This window comes from Portunus trituberculatus, chromosome 44 (assembly GCF_017591435.1).
Source record: "Portunus trituberculatus isolate SZX2019 chromosome 44, ASM1759143v1, whole genome shotgun sequence".
In the NCBI taxonomy this organism is placed as follows: Eukaryota; Metazoa; Arthropoda; class Malacostraca; order Decapoda; family Portunidae; genus Portunus; species Portunus trituberculatus.
In genome coordinates this window covers 7,487,690-7,507,190 of record NC_059298.1, presented here as the reverse complement: position 1 = coordinate 7,507,190, position 19,501 = coordinate 7,487,690, and the positions used below count along the sequence as shown (strand labels likewise).

Here is a 19,501-nt window from a genome sequence, read left to right as displayed (position 1 = left end):
GTTCAACTTTATTTGCTGGAGAGCTGCCAGTAGTGCTCTCTCTCTCTCTCTCTCTCTCTCTCTCTCTCTCTCTCTCTCTCTCTCTCTCTCTCTCTCTCTCTCTCTCTCTCTCTCTCTCTCTCTCTCTCTCTCTCTCTCTCTCTCTCTCTCTCTCTCTCTCTCTCTCTCTCTCTCCCCGTAGCAGTAAGCCTTCCCTTGACCTTTGCTTTGGTTCCCAGGCCGGCAATGTGGTGACAGGGGAAATGGTAGAAGAGCTGATCCTGTCTGGGGCAGACATCATCAAGGTGGGGATTGGGCCAGGCTCAGTGTGCACCACCAGGAAGAAGGCTGGTGTAGGATACCCTCAGCTTTCGGCTGTGCTGGAGTGTGCTGATGCTGCTCATGGCCTGGCTGGTCACATCATCTCGGTAAGGAGTGTGCAAGAAGCTGAAGGACCCAGAAAGTATTTATTCATAGTTCTTCCTTGCATCTGACTGTTTACTCCTACATAGTTAGAAGCATGTATATGCTGTACTTGTTTCTTTGTAATCAACTCAGTTATTATGAAGGTTGTTCTTTATTCCAGATAGTTGGACAGTAACAGTATTACCTAGATTATCTGAGATCTGTCATTTATATGTATGTTTTAATTAAGCTTTAAGGGGGGTTGTCCGGTTTAGAGACTGAAAAGATATGAAAAATAATTTTTTTTGTGGGGAAAAAACATTGTGGTAGGTATACACGTTAGCTATTATTTCACGAAGTTTTATGGCGAAACACGCACTGGTTTCCATTTGAATGCCATTTAAAGGTCCAGTACTCAGCCACATATGTTTGTTTACATCAGCAGAATAAGTTTTTTTTTACTCATAAACTACGAAAAAAAAGGCAAAAACCTTAACTTTTTATGGTGGACATGATACGGCAACACTGAAAGCGAGTGTGTGTGTATGGGTGGCATCAACCAAGGCCACCAGTGAGAGTCAGCAGGGGGAAAGCTATCAGAGAGAGAGGTTGTTGTTGCATCTCTTGCTACCTGCCCTTCACCCTGTTAAACAGAACATAATTTAGTTACTGCATCCTGCTTTTCATCTACTGCCAACCATGGGACGGGTGTCTAAGAGGAATAAAAAGAGTAAGGATGCCTGGAATATGAGTATGGAAGCTCAAAGAATAAAAAGAGCGTGTTGAACCTGACACCTCAGATGCTCCAGTACACATCCTCGTGTCACCCACCACCACCACCCTCACCACCACCACACCACAGCCCACCACATCTCACGCAGAACAAAGAAAAGGAAATGAAGAAGAAAAGGCCTCATTACTCACAATTAGAGAAGCTCTTCTACAAAGTATTGAGAAAGGAAATGAAGATATGGATAGTGACAACGAGCATGTCATGCTGACGAAAAAGGAGGTTGAAAAATCTTCTTTCCTCTCGTTGTTCATGCCCAGATCCTGCCTTTGACTACAATTTTGAGTTTGATGTATTCGAGAACACCATAACTATGCACTGCACAACATGCAACTTCAAGAACACATCACAACCAGAAAAAGTGAGAGCTGGACCTTGGAAGAAAAGCCTCTTCAGGACCAACATATCATTGACAGGAGGGGACTAGGAGCCTGATGTGCTTAGAAATACATCTGATTGTATTATGAGATTGTAGATAATAAAAAGAACATAGAGTAAACATAGAATAAAATTCCTAGTGATCGATCAATTGATCAATATACTTTATCGGCCCGTATCTCAAAACATATCTTCTAAAATCTATTTTGAAGCCAATTTTAGCTTGATTTCAATGAAACCAAAACTAAAAAGGGGAAGAATACTTCTTTTAATTCACGTTGCTATTTTTTCATATATGTGATCTATAATTTTATATTAATATTTTTTGGTCAAGAAAAATAAAAAAACAGATTTTGAAAAAAAATTCCTAAAACAAAAACAAAAGATGAAATAAAAAATCTAATGATGTAGAGGCATTTCGTATTATAATGTGTTTTTGCCACAGGAAAATGAAGGGTATGGGGTAAATAATAACGCCAGAATAACACTCATAAGTTTTAGTTGCATTTATAATTGCATGGCGGGGTTGGGGACTAGAATGGGGATGAATGTCTAATATTGATGTACATGTTCCCATTACTTCACAACATTAAAATCAGAGTGTTTCATGCACATTTACCGGAGATATGACAATACCAATGTAAACTCGACTCTACCCTTAATGAACTGAATTTCACTGTTGGTTGGCTGTGGTTGTAGTTTAGACACCTTAATTGGCTCATCACAGATCCTTAAGATTAAGAAGATAGAGACAAGTCCTGCCATGAATAGGGAAGTGAAACATCTCCAACTTATGTGTATTTTACCATATAAAATGCAAGCTACTTGAGATACAAGTTTTTTGAGATATGAGCTATGATTTGATCTATTTTTTGTTTTGAGATATGAATTGTGCTTGGGGATGTTGTTGCTAGTCAGCAGCTCAGTGCATTGGTCCAGCCTCTGCTGAGCTAGTATCTGTGTGTTTTCTGCGGATCTCATGCGCTGTGATTATTCTTTTATCATTTTTACACTATTTACTTAACTTCTTTTTTTTTTTTTCTATTTATCAAAGAGAGTGCAGTTTTTATTTACATTTAATGTTTATGTGTGAATGGTACCTGCATCCTTTCCTCCCTCTCTCCTCCTCCTCCGCCATTCACCACCATTAGCCGAAAATGTCTGTCTCCAAGATGAGAAAACTAAATGAACTTATGCTTCTATTTTATACATTATTATGCATTGATGAAGTATACATGTGTACATAACTGAAAAGGCAAAGCAAATTTTTTCCCATCTCCGTCTACCTCCTCCACTGACCCTTATCACCGAGGGGGAAGGAATGTAAAGAAATCTTTGCAGTGTGAGCAGCATGGCCTCTATACAATGGCCCCCCCCTCCTCTCTCTCTCTCTCTCTCTCTCTCTCTCTCTCTCTCTCTCTCTCTCTCTCTCTCTCTCTCTCTCTCTCTCTCTCTCTCTCCTACTTAAAACTTCATTTATTATATGAATAATGTTTACAGGGTTTTCAATGAGCTCTTATGTGATTATTAGAGCAGCCAGTCATATGTGGGATGGCTATATTTGATTAACTGACATAGATAAGGATGGGAATGCAGTAGGGTAATGTCCCTTGGAATGCACCCCTGCATGATAAATATACTTTATAAAAGTAGTTTAGCTTTTTATATTTTCTTTTGTTATGTTTTATTATGTTTCTATACAATAATTATTTATAAATACCTTTTTCTTACCGAAAAACACAAAAATATTGGGGTGCTCTTTTGGGAGGGCTGGAACAGATTAATGTTATTTCAGTGGATTTCAATGGGAAAAATTTTTTTGAGATACAAACATTTTGAGATGCAAGCTCCATCATGGTATTGATTAAACTCATATCTCGAGGTATCACTGTATTGTATTTGTTAGAAATGTTTGAAATTGAGTTGTGGAATGATGCATTACATGTGGGAGAGTAATAAGTGTCCTCCATTCGTACACAGGATGGTGGCTGCACCTGCCCTGGTGATATTGCCAAGGCTTTTGGAGCAGGAGCTGACTTTGTAATGATGGGAGGAATGCTTGCTGGCCACGATCAGTCTGGGGGAGAAGTAATAGAACGTGATGGAAAGAAGTTCAAGCAGTTCTATGGAATGTCGAGTGCCACTGCCATGCAGAAGTATTCTGGAGGAGTAGCTGAATATAGGTAAGAAAGCATGCAAAGGCTGCATTCTGTCAGAGCATCAAGGAAAAGACATGCAGCATCTAAATATGTGTAGCAGAATAGAAGCAGGTTATAGAAGTATGTTGATTTCTTTAAATTTTTTGACAGTCAGCCGTTTATTGCTGCATATGTAGCATTATATATCTACATAGCATATTTAAACTAACCATTGGTTGTGATTTAATGCTGACAAAAGCAATATGTAGTTTATTACTACTGCATTGTCATCAATATAGAGAATATTGTATCATCTTTTTATTTATTAAAAGATTATATAGAAATGACACTCATCTTATACAGAACTTGGCAAGTTTTGGTCAAGTAGCAAAACATGATAGCTTTGTCCTGTTAGTTACATGAGAGTGGCTGATGAAGCTTTGACATGTTCTTTCTGCAGGGCAAGTGAGGGAAAGTCAGTGGAGATACCATATAAGGGAGACGTGAATGATACTATCTTGGACATCCTGGGAGGACTACGGTCTGCCTGTACATACACTGGTGCTGCCAAACTCAAAGAACTGCCAAAACGCACAACCTTCATCCGAGTGACCCAGCAAACAAACGAAATCTTTGCTGCCCATCACGCTAACAAGCAGTCATGATTCCTGATTAGGTATTTTGCGCTAAGATTGGCTTATCTTATTTATATGGTTTGATTTATTTTGAGGTAAGGCTCTCCAACTGTTGTCCCTTTGATCATTTCCTGTGTCTTTCATGACTGTTTTGATTATTTGGTAACAGTTTTGCAAATCCACCTATCTATGGACATAAACAAATTGAGACCTATCTGCTGTGGATGTCCCTCTGAAAGAGTTCCAAGAAGTGGACATCATAGTACAGGTGGAATGAACATACTATACACTTTACCAGCTTAACTATAACAGATCACAGGTGGCAATCATCCAGTGCTTTGACTTCTACTCAGTTAATCATTTGTAAAGAGAATAGTATTAAGCACACATATGAAGATTATGTTACATGTGTGGTTAAGTTATGCAATGTTTCTTGAGTGGTATACTAATAAGGAGGATGGAAGAATGTGTTTGTAATACATACCATTGGTTGTTGTTGTTTTTTTATATATATATATAGTTTTATTCCCCTTTCTCTCTCTCTCTCTCTCTCTCTCTCTCTCTCTCTCTCTCTCTCTCTCTCTCTCTCTCTCTCTCTCTCTCTCTCTCTCTCTCTCTCTCTCTCTCTCTCTCTCTCTCTCTCTCTCTCTCTTGAAATGTTCTTGTGCCATGCTCCCCTCAAGAAAGAAAACAGCTCAGTAAAAGAGTTAACAAAAAAGAACACATGAAATACTGCACATTGCAGTTATCATCATATATATGTAGCATTGAAAGAAAAAGAGAGTTGTGCTAATTTGTGAGATTGAAATTATTGGTGATGGCAAGTTTTTAAGGGTTTGTGTCTTTATTAGCTGTTGAAGTTCTTCACTAGTGTTTACAGTGCTATGTGTCATGACAAAGATTTTTTATATAACCACCAAAAGAAATTATAAAAACATGTATTCATTGCAAGATGTATTACATATGATTGGATATTCACATAAGTGCCCTGAGATTTATTATGATTGCATGATTGCATTTACAATCATGATTTTGTTGGTAGAATAGTATGTACCATGATTCTGCACAATTAGTGGGGAGAAAAACAATCATGAGAGCTGGAAAATTAATTTCAATGTCTTTTGATAATAATTGTTATTTCAAGTCCAAGTGTTTTGATAGTTACAGGAATTGTGTTGCATCAAAATAATGAATGAAGGATGTATATATACAGACTAGAGTTGCCAAAAGGGCTTCTGAGTGATTGCCCTGTTTTTGTTCGAGCTCCAACACTTATATCATGCAAAATGCATGATGAAAGTTTGGATTATATGATAAGTATGTTAAGTATGAGGAATATTAAGACTACACAAAACAAACAGTTGCCAGAGAAAAAGGCAGTTAACATTGTTGTATGGAGTCATAAGGTTGTTAACTTGTAGATTTCTTTATCACTCTATGATCCAGCCAGCACTGTTTAATGTTCTGTTGTGTCACTGTGAGGTGCTAACTTGGGGAAGAGCAAAAGAAGTGAAGGATCTATATGTGATCAGCTGCATGTCAGCACAGTATTGTGAAAGGTTTCTGGATATCTGAGTGAAAAGTATATATATATATATATATATATATATATATATATATATATATATATATATATATATATATATATATATATATATATATATATATATATATATATATATATATATATATATATATATATATATATATATATATATATATATATATATATATATATATATATATATATATATATATATATATATATATATATATATATATATATATATATATATATATATATATATATATATATATATATATATATATGTATATGTAAAGAACGTGCCTAAATTTTTCATATTGGAATACTAAATAATATTTCATCAATTTAGCAATTTAGAAAGGTAAAAATATATATTTATCATGTCAATAGCTTGGGCTCATGGCAACCACCTCTGACTTCAAAGTTGCCGTCGCGTACGTCTCGGTTCTTCTGTAGTTTCTTTTACTTAATTTTCTTCAATAAGAGGAAGTGCAAATGCAATTCCAGAACGAAGCACAGATTAAGGTATAAGCAGCACGGTTTTGTTCTGGTTTGTTTTGATTAGACTTGATCTTGGTCGACCATGCTGCGCAAAGCCACCTCTAGCCCGAGCCCTAAGAAGCACAATTTCCTGCCTTTCTAAGATAAGTTTGAGCATATAATAAAGTGTGAGGCAGGTACAGCTCACAGTGTTGTTGCAGCGCAAATGGGTGTCCCTAGATCAACAGTATCAACAATTTGGAAGAACAGGGACAAGTACCATGAGACCGCTGCATCAACAACTTCCACGACTTACCTTGTTCTCCGCTGCTCAAGGGACTCCTGTCTTGACATGATGGAGGACATGCTGATCAAGTGGATAGAGGACAGGACCTAACACAAGATGCCGATCAGCATGGGCCTCATTCAGGTTATAGTGATGTTTTGGAGGGTCTAGGCTGGAGTTTGGTCCCTATCCCCCATAATTCTTAAGTATCTTATGGGAAAAATTGCTTCACGATTTGGATAAACGCGATGAAAAACCGCCATAACCCCGTCAAATTGCTAGGATCCCATATATCTATCTATCTACCTATCTATCTATCTATCTATATATATATATATATATATATATATATATATATATATATATATATATATATATATATATATATATATACACTTAACCCTCGGCTATCGCGCCCAATTGGGACGAAATAGCGCGCCATAAAACGCGATAGCCGAATTGATCTTGGCGTGAAGGCGGTTTTGGCCAATGAGCGCTCAGATATCCCATGATGTCATGGCTGGGTGCGTGATAGCAGGCATCTGAGGTCGTGATAATGAAATCTTAGCAGCTTTTCATGGGTGCGCGATAGCAATAAAACGTGATAGCCGAAGTCGCGATATATATATATATATATATATATATATATATATATATATATATATATATATATATATATATATATATATATATATATATACAGGCAACTCCTGCTTAACGAAGGTTCACACAACGAAATTTCACTGCAATGAAGGTTTCATTTTACTACCATCTGCTCGTTTAACAAACACCAAACTCGCTTTAACAAAATTTTATCCAGGTAATTTTTTCCAAGTTTGAAAGCCACGCCATATCACACAAGCCGACAGACTTTTGAATACACCAGCGCCTCTCGTGGACAAAACACACACCACTCACTCCCCTAGTTCAAAACAATAACAATGTCAGCAGCAGCTCATCTTCCCTCGCTCTACATGCCATCAAAACGCCCTGCAATGTTGCCTAGCATTGCTAAGAAGACCAGGAAGTCTCTTACTCTCAAAGTGAAGCTGGATATTATTCACAGACACGAGAGACACAAGAAAACTAATAGCATTGCCTACCACCATGGCTTGACTCCATCTACTGTCTACCATTTTCAAGTCAGCAGACTCTATTAAGAAGGCTGGTGAGATCATATCTTCCTTGCAAACTAAAAGAACCACCCAAACTCGTGACTCTGCAATGGATAAAATGGAAACCCTTGTGGGAATGTGGTACATAAGTTTTGTATGCGGTACAATGATGTGCCCTTTGTTTACATTCCACAGGTTGCCAGCTGGTGTATTTCCTGCTCCACTCTCCCTCCCTTCATAAATTTAAGATCATCAACATTCTAAAGTTACTTACATACATACATTAGTGTACATTATAATGACTTAGTCTTAAATTAAACTGCTTAGATGTTTAACTTCATAATTTTTACTTTCATTAAAGCTTTCACTGTACTATGATGCACTCTCGCTTTGTTTACTCTCAATGGAAGTTCAGTCGGGTCAAACTTGTTATAATTGGTTCGCTTAACAAAGTTTCACTTAACGAAGTTTTTTTTTAGGAATGTAACCCCTTCATTAAGCGGGGGTTGCCTGTATATATATATATATATATATATATATATATATATATATATATATATATATATATATATATATATATATATGTATACAGGTAACTCGATTTACGTGATAGATGTGTTCCAAGAAGCATCGGGTATATAAAAATTTGTGTAAAATAAACTTGTAATTCTCTTAAGAAACAATAGATAATAGGGTGTATGCGGGATGTGGTCCAAAAAATTCATACAAAGTACTCTATTTATTTGGCTAAATTAGCATGTTTTTATTATTTACCATTCTAAATACTAGAAGTGTATCTAATGTAAAGGGAAAAGCAATAAATAATAAGAGAAAGCAATAAATAATAAGAGAAAGCAAAAAATAATAAGACAAAACAAAACAAATAATATGTAAACATAACACTCACTGCATCACTGTCTTCACCACTCACACCACAGTCAGTCACCATCTTCCTCTGAGCTTTTCTACTTTATCAAAAATCTACCTATCAAAAATAACCCCACAGTAAACACTAGTAAAAAAATAAACGCAAGACACCAATGTCTTAATTCACCCCTCACAAGTACACGCCGTTGCTGTCCACCTCCTAGTCTAGGACGTCATCATCCACCTGTCCTTCCTCTGCTTCCTCCACTTCCACGGGATCGTCCACATCCTCTTTTGGTACTAGATCTTCCACTGGTGTTTTCTTGAAAAACTGCAGAATGGTGGTCTGGCACTTTTCTTGAAAAATTCTTTTTGTATCACTGTGTAGCAGAGGAGTGCGTCCACGGCAGCGGAGCTCCCACCTATCGCCCAGCTGCGGAACTCTTTGGCACACAGTTTGAAATTGTGTCTGGCCCTCAGTTTGAAAATGTTGTTGGGCCAAATCGCGTATAAGCAAACCGATCGCATAAATTTAATTAATTATATTATTATTTCAGTCACATATTAACAAAAAAGCATAAATTAAATATGCGTAAATCAAGTAAATCAAGAGTTACCTGTATATATATATATATATATATATATATATATATATATATATATATATATATATATATATATATATATATATATATATATATATATATATATATATATATATATATATATATATATATATATATATATATATATATATATATATATATATATATATATATATATATATATATATATATATATATATATATATATATATATATATATATATATATTATTATTATTTTTTTTTTTTTTTTTTTTTTTTTACGGTTTACATCAGGTTGCTAGGATGGTGCCTCCTGACAGAGGAGTCAGGAGGACTATGGTTTTGGCATTTGGGAACCGTTACCCCAAGTGGATGCCCATCCTAACCTTGGACTGTGGCCAGGATTTGAACCTGTGCACTTGAGAACCCTGGGGCCCACAAAGCATGTGTGGTCCCACAGCACCACAGTGGCCCCGAGGTTAGGAAGGGCATCCACTCGGGGTAACAGTTCCCAAATGCCAAAACCAAAGTCCTCCTAACTGTTCTGTCAGGAGGCACTGTCCCATATATATATATATATATATATATATATATATATATATATATATATATATATATATATATATATATATATATATATATATCTGTGTGTGTGTGTGTGTGTGTAAAGATAGGTTTATTTGTATAGGTATATGTAAGGGAAATGCAATGACGGGGAGATATTTCTGGGTGTTTGAAAGAAAATGTTTGTGTTGAAGGCAAGAAGGTGATATTTGGAATGTGCCTTGATTACTGTAACTCATCCTTGATATATGTGTGTGTGTGTGTGTGTGTGTGTGTGTGTGTGTGTGTGTGTGTGTATTTACCTAGTTGTATTTTCCTAATTGCAACATATGGGAGTTGAGCTATGCTTGTACTCTCCCATTTCTATTCTCCAAAAAATTATCCAATTTCATCTTAAAGTTATGTTTTGTTGTCACTTCAGTCCCTTCTCTATTTAATGTATTCCAAGCTTCGACAGTTCTGTGTGGAAAACTGTATTGTTTCATGTCCCTCCTGCATGTGTCCATCTTCAGTTTCTTCCTGTTCCCCCTTGGGGATCATTCATTACACATTACCAAATTTTCTCTGTCATACTAGTCGATTTCTTCTGTCAGTCTAAATGTTGTCAACAAATCTTCTCTCTCCATAAGGCGACTCTTTCAGACTTGGAACCATCTTTGCTGCAGCCTGCTTGATCCTCTCTAACTTTTTAATATCCTTCTTCAGATTTTGTAACCAAGCCACTGCTGCATATTCCAACCTTGCACATATCATAGTTACAATAATGTTTTTCATCATATCCTCATCAATGTATGAAAATGGCACTCTTATGTTCTTGAGTAGATTATAAGTTTCCCCAACAATTTTACTTATGTGCTTTCCCAGTGACAAATCATCCATGACAATTACTCCTAAGTCTTTCTCTGTGTTTGTTTTCTGAATATTTTCTTCCCCCAACTTCTGAAGTCTGACTGGTCAATTTTTGCTTTTTCCCAAACTCTAATATGTGGTATTTTCTTGCACTGAACTCCATTTTCCATTTCCTACTCCATTTGTAAATCATGTTCAAGTCTGTCTGTCTGTCTGTCTGTCTGTCTCTCTCTCTCTCTCTCTCTCTCTCTCTCTCTCTCTCTCTCTCTCTCTCTCTCTCTCTCTCTCTCTCTCTCTCTCTCTCTCTCTCTCTCTCTCTCTCTCTCTCTCTGTGTGTGTGTGTGTGTGTGTGTGTATTTACCTAGTTGTATTTACCTAGTTGTAGTTTTACAGGGCCTGGGCTTTACACTCGTGTGGCCCCATCTCCATATCTACACTTATTCAATTTTTCTTTAAGGTGGTAATTCGATGACTCGATATCAATATCGGTTTTTTGGCTCTCCCATTGCTATTTTTTCACCGAATTCAATAATATTTATACACAAGGTGTACTTTTATGGTGTACGTCTTCAGTGTTAATTTGGTACACAAATGTGGCGTAGTTTTTTTGCAATAAATATTTTTTCGGCGATAAGAAAATAATTCAAAATACCATTATAAAATCAAAACTAATAACAGTGTGGCAATTTCCTCTTAACCACATATAATATACATAACAACAAATAAATGTTAGCATCGGCATACACATAACCTATGTTATAACAATTTCATTACACGCCAAATTGTTACCTTTTTTTTCATAACAAAATTTGAGTTTATAAGCCTGTTGTAAATTTATTTGAGTGAGTTCATGCATTATCATGCTGGCATTTGTTAAAATGAGGTTGTTGATCATTTTGCTGCAAAAAGTTTTGAAATTGACCAATTACTGAAAAAGTTATTCAACAGTATATGCTGAAAAACTGAAAGTCGAGAAAAACGCACTTTTCTGTGAACATCTTCAAAACCCCCACATAACTCGCTTCCTCACTCAGGGCAACGGTTTCCTAGCAGGTGGGCTTTAAGATAGGAGGTACCCTAAAAAGTATCCCCTTTAGCCCATAAATTCCCGTGAAAAGCCCACATGGTATAAAAAAAAAAATAAAATAACTCACTCCAATATGTACCAAACTCAGATATGTACTTACATAATCCCTTGACAACTGCTTGGAGGCTGGTAGTGGCTGTTTAGATAGTTTCAGGCCATGTTACATCATGGCCTTACACGTGGCATTGTCACAATTTGGGAACCCAACACGTGTAAAATACGATCAACAGGTAGGCTGCACGCACGGGCACTCCCTAAGGCTGTATCGATTGGTACTGAGGGAGTAGCGTCTTCCTCACCCTCACTGCCTGATACTAAACTATCGTACATCACGCAAAAATAAATAAAACAGCTCAAAAAAAATAATAAATACAAGCAAAACAAAGACTAGAAGAAAAAGGGGCGTATGCACGCTTGGGTATTGAAAGGGCCGGCCCTTTAAACCCGCCATTACCAGGTAAGCAGTGCGTTATGTGCCTGGCAACTTCGGCCATGGCTTCCCTCTCCAGAGACAAACCCAAGTACCAAGTTTCCAATTTTTCAATTTTTTTGACCAAATTAACGAATTTCCACCTTAAAACTATGCACACTCGTAGCTGACACCACTTCTTCACTCAAACTGTTCCACGTCTCAACACATCTTTGCAGGAAACTATATTTTTTAACATCTCTCAGACATTATCCCTTCCTCAGCTTTTTACTATGCGATCTTGTGCTTCGAATGTCATATTGATCTCTCAGGATCAGTTTCTCATTATCCACTTGTTCCATTCCGTTGTTCAATTTATAAACTTGTATCAGATCCCTCTCTCCCTTCTCTGTTCCAGGGTTGGTAGATCCATAGCCTTTAGTCTCTCCTCATGTGTCATCCCTTCAAATTCTGGAACCATTCTTGTAGCCATTTTTTGTAGTCTCTCCAGCTTCCTTATGTGTTTCTTTTTATGGGGGGTCCACACTACTCCTGCATATTCCAATCTTGGTCTTATTATAGTACTTATCAATTTCTTCATCATTTCTTTGTCCATGTAGTGAAATGCTATTCCAATATTCCTTAGCAAATTATGTCTCTCTGAAAATTCTATCAATATGGCTTACCGGTTGATTATTTTCTTCCATCGTCACTCCCAAATCCTTTTCCTTTTTTACTTTTTCCAGTTCTACTCCATCTCCCATCTTATAGATTCCCACTGGTTGTCTTTCACTCTTTCCCATTTCCATGACGTGGCTTTTGTCCACATTGAATTCCATCTCCCATTTTTTACTCCATTGCCAGATCTTATTTAGGTCTTCCTGCAGTATTTCACAATCCTTTTTTCTTTATAACTCTGCACAGCTGTGTATTTACCTAGTTGTATTTACCTAGTTGTAGTTTTACAGGGCCTGGGCTTTATGCTCGTGTGGCTCCGTCTCCATATCTACACTTATCCAATCTTACTTTAAAAGTATGTACACTCGTTGCAGACACTACTTCTTCAATTAAACTGTTCCACGTCTCAATACATCTCTGCAGAAAACTATATTTTTTAATATCTCTCAGACATCTTCCTTTTCTCAGCTTTTTACTGTGCGATCTTGTGCTTTAAATGTCATATTCTTCTCTCAGGATCAGTTTCTCATTATCCACTTGGTCCATTCCGTTGATCAATTTAGAAACTTGTATCAGGTCTCCTCTCTCCCTTCTTTGTTCCAGGGTTGGTAGATCCATAGCCTTTAGTCTTTCCTCATATGTCATCCCTTCAAATTCTGGAACCATTCTTGTAGCTATTTTTTGTAGCCTCCAATTTCCTTATGTGTTTCTTTTTATGAGGGGTCCATACTACTCCTGCATATTCCAATCTGGGTCTTATTATAGTACTTATCAATTTCTTCATCATTTCTTTGTCCATGTAGTGAAATGCTACTCCAATATTCCTTAGCAAATTATATGTTTCTCTAAAAATTCTATCAATATGGCTTACTGATTGATTGTTTTCTTCCATCGTCACTCCTAAGTCCTTTTCCTTTTTTACTTTCTCCAGTGTGTGTGTGTGTGTGTGTGTGTGTGTGTGTGTGTGTGTGTGTGTGTGTGTGTGTGTGTTATTCACTCAGCCAGCCAATTCCCTACAGAAAAAGCTCAGAGCTCATACTAGCTGATCTTTGAATAGAATTGAGACCACTTACACACCACACACCAGGACAATGAGGCCACAACCCCTCTGGTTACATTTTGTACCTATACTTGCTGCTTGGTGAACAGGGGCTGCACATTTATCTTGCATTGCCTGGGACTCAAACCATGGCCTTCTCGGTTGTGAGCTGAATGTGTTACCAGTACACTACATGTGTGTGTTATACTTTTCTCTGTCACTATCTCTGTTGGAATTAGTGAGAGGGATCCATCCTCCTTATTTGTGTTGCTAGAACTAATTGGTAAGCAATACATCTTTCAAAATAAATAAAAGAAAACAAATTAATATATGAATCTTAAAAGGTAACCTTGAGGATATATTTGTACAGTTTTAGTTTGCAGACAATATATTTCTGGCTTTGTATAGTAAAGCAGGAGCAAATTTGTTATATGGGCTTGGTTATTCTCAAGAATATGTGTTTAATAATCAATGTGAGACATACGACAACTGTGTATGAATTTCCTTTCTAGTACAACAGATTTAACTGTATGTGTGTCACCAATGGAAAGTAAAAGAAAAGTCTTTTAATGAAAATAGTAGATGTTGTATAAGTAAATTTTTGTTGATGTCATTAGGTAGTGGCCATCTTACGTAAGAAAGTAATAGAAAAGATTAAAAGGAGAGCAGATAAAAAGCTTCAAGAAATGACAATCTGAGAAGATTGGTGAAAAGCAAAGAGGGTTTAGTGAAGGCAGGAGCATGTGAGGATAAAATTCCCACTTTTGAAAGTGGGAGCTACTAAATATTTATGAAAAAGGGAGAGAAAAGTTTGTTTTAGTTATGTATCTTGAGGAATTAAGCATCTGACAGTTTGTTGATTGTAGCAGTGTAGTAAATAGGTTCTGACAGTGTATCATGGTGTGGATTGACTTACTGTAGGGAACAAGGGTCTTTGATAAGAATGAAAAGATATGTGTGCTATACTATTATTAGGATAAGTGGAAAAAGTCAATGCTGGAGTCTGAGATTAAGCCATGTATAAGAGATTATACCTCTACTACAAGTGCTAAACTCCAAGCTATATATGAAGGTTTGTATTTGTAGATATTCAAAGTGCATTACTTTCTCTCAACAGTTTTAATAATGTCAACAGTGAATTGATCTCACAATGTAAAGGTATTGTACATCAAGCCAAAACTAAGGGTTGCTAGGTGAAATTTTTATGGGTATCATCCCACATTGGTATTTGTCTTAATGAAACTTATGATAAGCTTGCCAAGAAAGCATTAAGCAAAGAGAACAAATTGACTATGTGGGTGATATAAGTTAGAGAAGAATCAAGGGTATTGTAAGGAGAAGATAAAGTCATCCAGAAGATTATTGAGAATGGAAGTGTTACTCTTTATGAAAATACATACTAATATATCTTATGGCAAAGTATCCATTGAAGTGGTTAATATTAATGATTATGTCACATAATTATTAACCTTATGTGTTTAAGGCAGTGATTCTCAACTGGGGATCCACCTACCATCCCCAGGGGTTCCGCGAGAAACCTCTAAAATATTGATATGCTATTACAAAATGACTGTGATCTTAATTCATAATTCATAATTCCTACTCAACAACACATTACAAACACTTTCAAGACACCAACATACTCATATGTATCAGGCAGTGTCATGTATATAGTCATGAGAGCAAATAATATGCATGAACAGGGCTTACTGTGCTTAAGGAGATACCCGTATACCATTTATAGGGGTTCCAAGGAATAGGAAAAATTATACAGGGGTTTCTCCAAGGAATCACTGGTTTAAGGTTAGCCTATATGTATTGTTAACAGTTTATTAATGGTGGAGATGGTATTCCTTGTAAACTTTATAATGCATATAATTCTCATTCTTTGCAAAACTATTTAATTTTCTATCCAAAAATTAAAGAATTTATGATCTCGGACAGTGTAGATGTTGCTGAACAAGCTTGTCATATGATCAATGACAATGTGATTCCTGCCATCCTGAAAAGTACAATTTTTTCACAAATAGAATTTAGAATTTCCTTTTGTGATGCCTTTATTGATCAGTTGGATGGACATCACAGCATTCTGTTCGCTCCCTTTGATGTATTTTTTATGTCAATAAACCACTTGAATTTTTAATTTGAATATTTTGCTATGTATAAGAGGTAGGCCTTGGAAGATCTGTAATAGAACAGATGGTGAGAGAAAGAAAAATACATGACGGACTTAAGAGTAAGAATATAGGAATGAATCATTCACAGATATATTTAGCTTGGACATTAATTTACACTATACATGTTGAAAGCAAGCTAGTAGGAGTGAATGAACCTATACACTATTTAGCAGACATCTAGCCTTTTATTCTATCTTATATATTTGTTTATGCATTTATTTTATTTGTATACTTTTAAGATAGAATAGAGGCCTCCTATGAGAGAGAGAGAGAGAGAGAGAGAGAGAGAGAGAGAGAGGAAAAAATACTATATTCTCATCAGATATACATCATTGAAAAAGTCAGCATCATCATTCATCAGCAGTAAGCAAACTACTTAAGTAAGAGAAAAGAAACTTAGTGAAAGAATAAAGAAAAATCGATCAAAGTTGTCCAGCAATAACCAAAGTGAACACACAAGATTAAGGCACCGTTGCAAAAGCGACATACATCAGAGATCCGGTCTGCAATGCTGAATGAGAGATTGTGCAAATGGATGAAAAAACCTGGAGTGCCAGATGAAGAGCAGAATGGCTTCTGGGTGGGCAGGAGAGCAAAAGATAACTTGTTTGTGGTGAATGAAATGATTGAGAGAAAGAAGGATGGTAGTAAATTATACTTAGGTTTTCAAGACATAGAGAAGGCATATATTATAGTAAAGAGAAATGCTTGCTAGAGTCCTAGAAAAGATTGGGTTGAGTGCATAGATAGTTAACATAGTGCTAAGTATGTATGTGGATACAAGGGCAAAATACAGACTAAAAGAGGTAGTGACAGACTGGGTGAAGAGTGAGAGAGAAGTTAGGCAGGGATGCATGCTGTCACCAACTCTTTTTAGCTTATACACAGAAGAACTGGCTGCAAGAATGAGAATAATGAATGCAGGAGTGAATGTGGGAATGATAAGATATGTGTACTCTTGTATGCAGATGACATTGTAATTATGAGTGAATCACCAGATAAGTTTCAAAGCTTGTTGAATGCTGTAGATGGATATGGGAGAGACTTTGGGGTAAGTTTTAGTAGTGAGAAGAGCAAGGTGATGATTGTGAATAGGTCAGAGGATGAGAGAGGGTAAGAGTGGAGACTGGGAGAGAATGAGGTGCAATATACTGATAATACAAGTATCTGGGGATGTGGATGAGTTCAAATAGCTGTGTGAAGGCAAAGAATGAAAAGATAAGCATGGTAAACCACTGAGTAGGTCGACTAGGGAGCACAGCAAGGATGAGAGCTAGTAATTATGATGTGCTGTGAGAAGTTTGGAAGAGCGTAGCTGTTCCAAGCATTATGTATGGGATGGATGTGATTGTGTGGAATGAAAATGAACCAGAGAAGTTAGAAGTAGGACAGAATAGAGTATCAAGAATGGCACTGAATGCACCAAGGTATGCAGCAATAGAAGCCCTGAGGGGAGACATGGGCTGGAATACTTTTAGAGAGAGACACATAAAGGCAATGTTGAGGTACAAGGCTAGATTAGAGCGAATGGATGATGCAAGATTAGTGAGAAAGGTCTTTCTATGGAATGTTAGGAGTAGCAGGTGGGGGAAGAAGTGTGTCAAGATGGCAGTAAAGAGTGGCTTGGAAACTAGTTGAGGGGAGGTATGTTGAGAGTGACTGGAGCATTGTTATTAGAAATGGGGAAGGCAGAGAGTGTGATGTAAGAAAGTAGAAGAGTGAGATTGACAGAGTAGTGAAACGTGTGGGATTGAGTGAATGAAATAATATGATGGAATAAAAGAGTACTTTGGAGTGGTACAGAGAAAGAGGCCCCGGTATATGAAAAGTGGTACAAGGGAAGCCTGGGTGGTGACCTTCTCTTTCAAGCGAGGGCACAGCATATGGATGTGAATGCAAGGAAGTACAAATGGTCTGAGTCCTGCAGCAAGGTGTGCCAGATGTGTGACATGGGAGAGGATGAGACGATGGAACATGTGGTGCTGGAGTGTGTGAAGTATGCCAGAGACAGCAATGAAATGATACAAGTAGTGCTGAGGGAATTGGGGAATGCCAGAGTGGAGATGGCAGGAAGGGAAAGGATGGTGTTACTGCTGGGATTGTGTGGAGACACGAATGACAGGATAATAGAAGCCGTGAAGGAATTCCTGGAGAAAATGTGGTGTGCTAGATGTGTGAATCAATAAGGTGAATTTTGGTGATTGTTTTCTGTTTGTCGTTTTTCTCTTTTACCTTACAGGAGTGGGCGTTACAAAGGCCTGACTCAAGAGCAGTCCCGAATCACCTGTAACATCAAGATCAAAGAGTTAGCAGCCAGAATGAGAAGGATGAATGCAGGAGTGAGTGTGGGGAATGATAAGATATGTATGCTTTTTTATGCAGATGACGTAGTGGTTATGAGTGAGTCAGCAGAGAAGCTGCAAAGTTTGCTGGATGTGGTTGATGAGTATGGAAGAGATTTTAGAGTTAGGTTTAGTAGTGAGAAGAGTAAGGTGATGATTGTGAATAGGTCGGAGGATGAATGTAATGCAGTATGGAGGCTGGGAGAGAATGAGTTGAAGCAGGCACAAGAACACAAGTACGTACTTAGGAATGTGGATGAGTCCGAATGGGTATGAAAAGTCAAAGAATGAAAAATAAGCTTGGTGAACCAGTGGGTGGGTCGTTTAGGAAGCGGCAAGGATGAGAGCAAGTAAGTATGATGTGCTGAGAGAAGTGTGGAAGAGTGTGGCTGTGCCCAGTATAATGTATGGTATGGATGTGATTGCATGGAACGAGAGTGAAATTGACAAGTTAGAAGTGGGGCAGTGTAGAGTAGCTAGGCTGGCACTGAATGCACCGAGGTACACAGCAGTAGAAGCCTTAAGAGGGGATATGGGATGGAGCTCTTTTAGGGAAAGACTTATAAAAGCGACACTTAGGTACAAGATTAGGCTTGAGAGAATGGATGATGCAAGAATAGCAAGGAAGGTGTATCTGTGGAGTGAAAGTGGAAGCAAATGGAGGAAAAGGTGTATGAGAATGACAGAGAGGAATGGTCTACAGGTTGGGTGGGCAGTGAAAATGGCTGGGATGAATCAGAATGAGCTGGAATGGGTCGTGACAAGAGGAGGCAGAGTGGGAACTGAATGGGATGTGAGGAAGTGGAAGAGTGAGATAGACAAAGATGTGAAGAGTGTGGGACTGAATGAATGGAGGAATGAGATGGAACGAAAGACTACTCTGAAATGGTACAAGGTAAAAGAGGCCCCGATGTAAGGGAGGTGGTGATCTTCTCTTCAGAGCTAGGGCACAGTGTATGGATGTGAATGCAAGGAGTTACGGGTGGTCTGATTCCCGCAGCAAAGGGTGCCAGATGAGTGACTCGGAAGAGGGCGAGACGGTGGAGCATGTGATGCTGGAGTGTGTGAAGTATGCCAGAGACAGGTTTGAGATGATACAAGTGGTGTTGACTGAGTTAGGGCATAATAGGAACGAAAGAGTGAAGACAGGG

The 19,501-nt window shown here is 37.4% G+C and overlaps 1 protein-coding gene across 2 annotated transcripts in view; it reads left to right on the top strand.

The window, feature by feature from the left end:
- The window catches only part of LOC123518898 (GMP reductase 2-like), a 28,676-nt gene extending 23,126 nt beyond the window's left edge, over positions 1-5,550 (top strand). For both annotated transcript variants that reach the window (XM_045279953.1, XM_045279954.1), the window contains exons 5-7: positions 219-407; positions 3,533-3,735; positions 4,151-5,550. In XM_045279953.1, the coding sequence (XP_045135888.1) occupies positions 219-407; positions 3,533-3,735; positions 4,151-4,355 (597 nt within the window). In that variant the 3' untranslated portion in view covers positions 4,356-5,550. The remainder of the gene's footprint in view (positions 1-218; positions 408-3,532; positions 3,736-4,150) is intronic.
- The last annotated feature ends 13,951 nt before the right edge of the window (positions 5,551-19,501 follow it).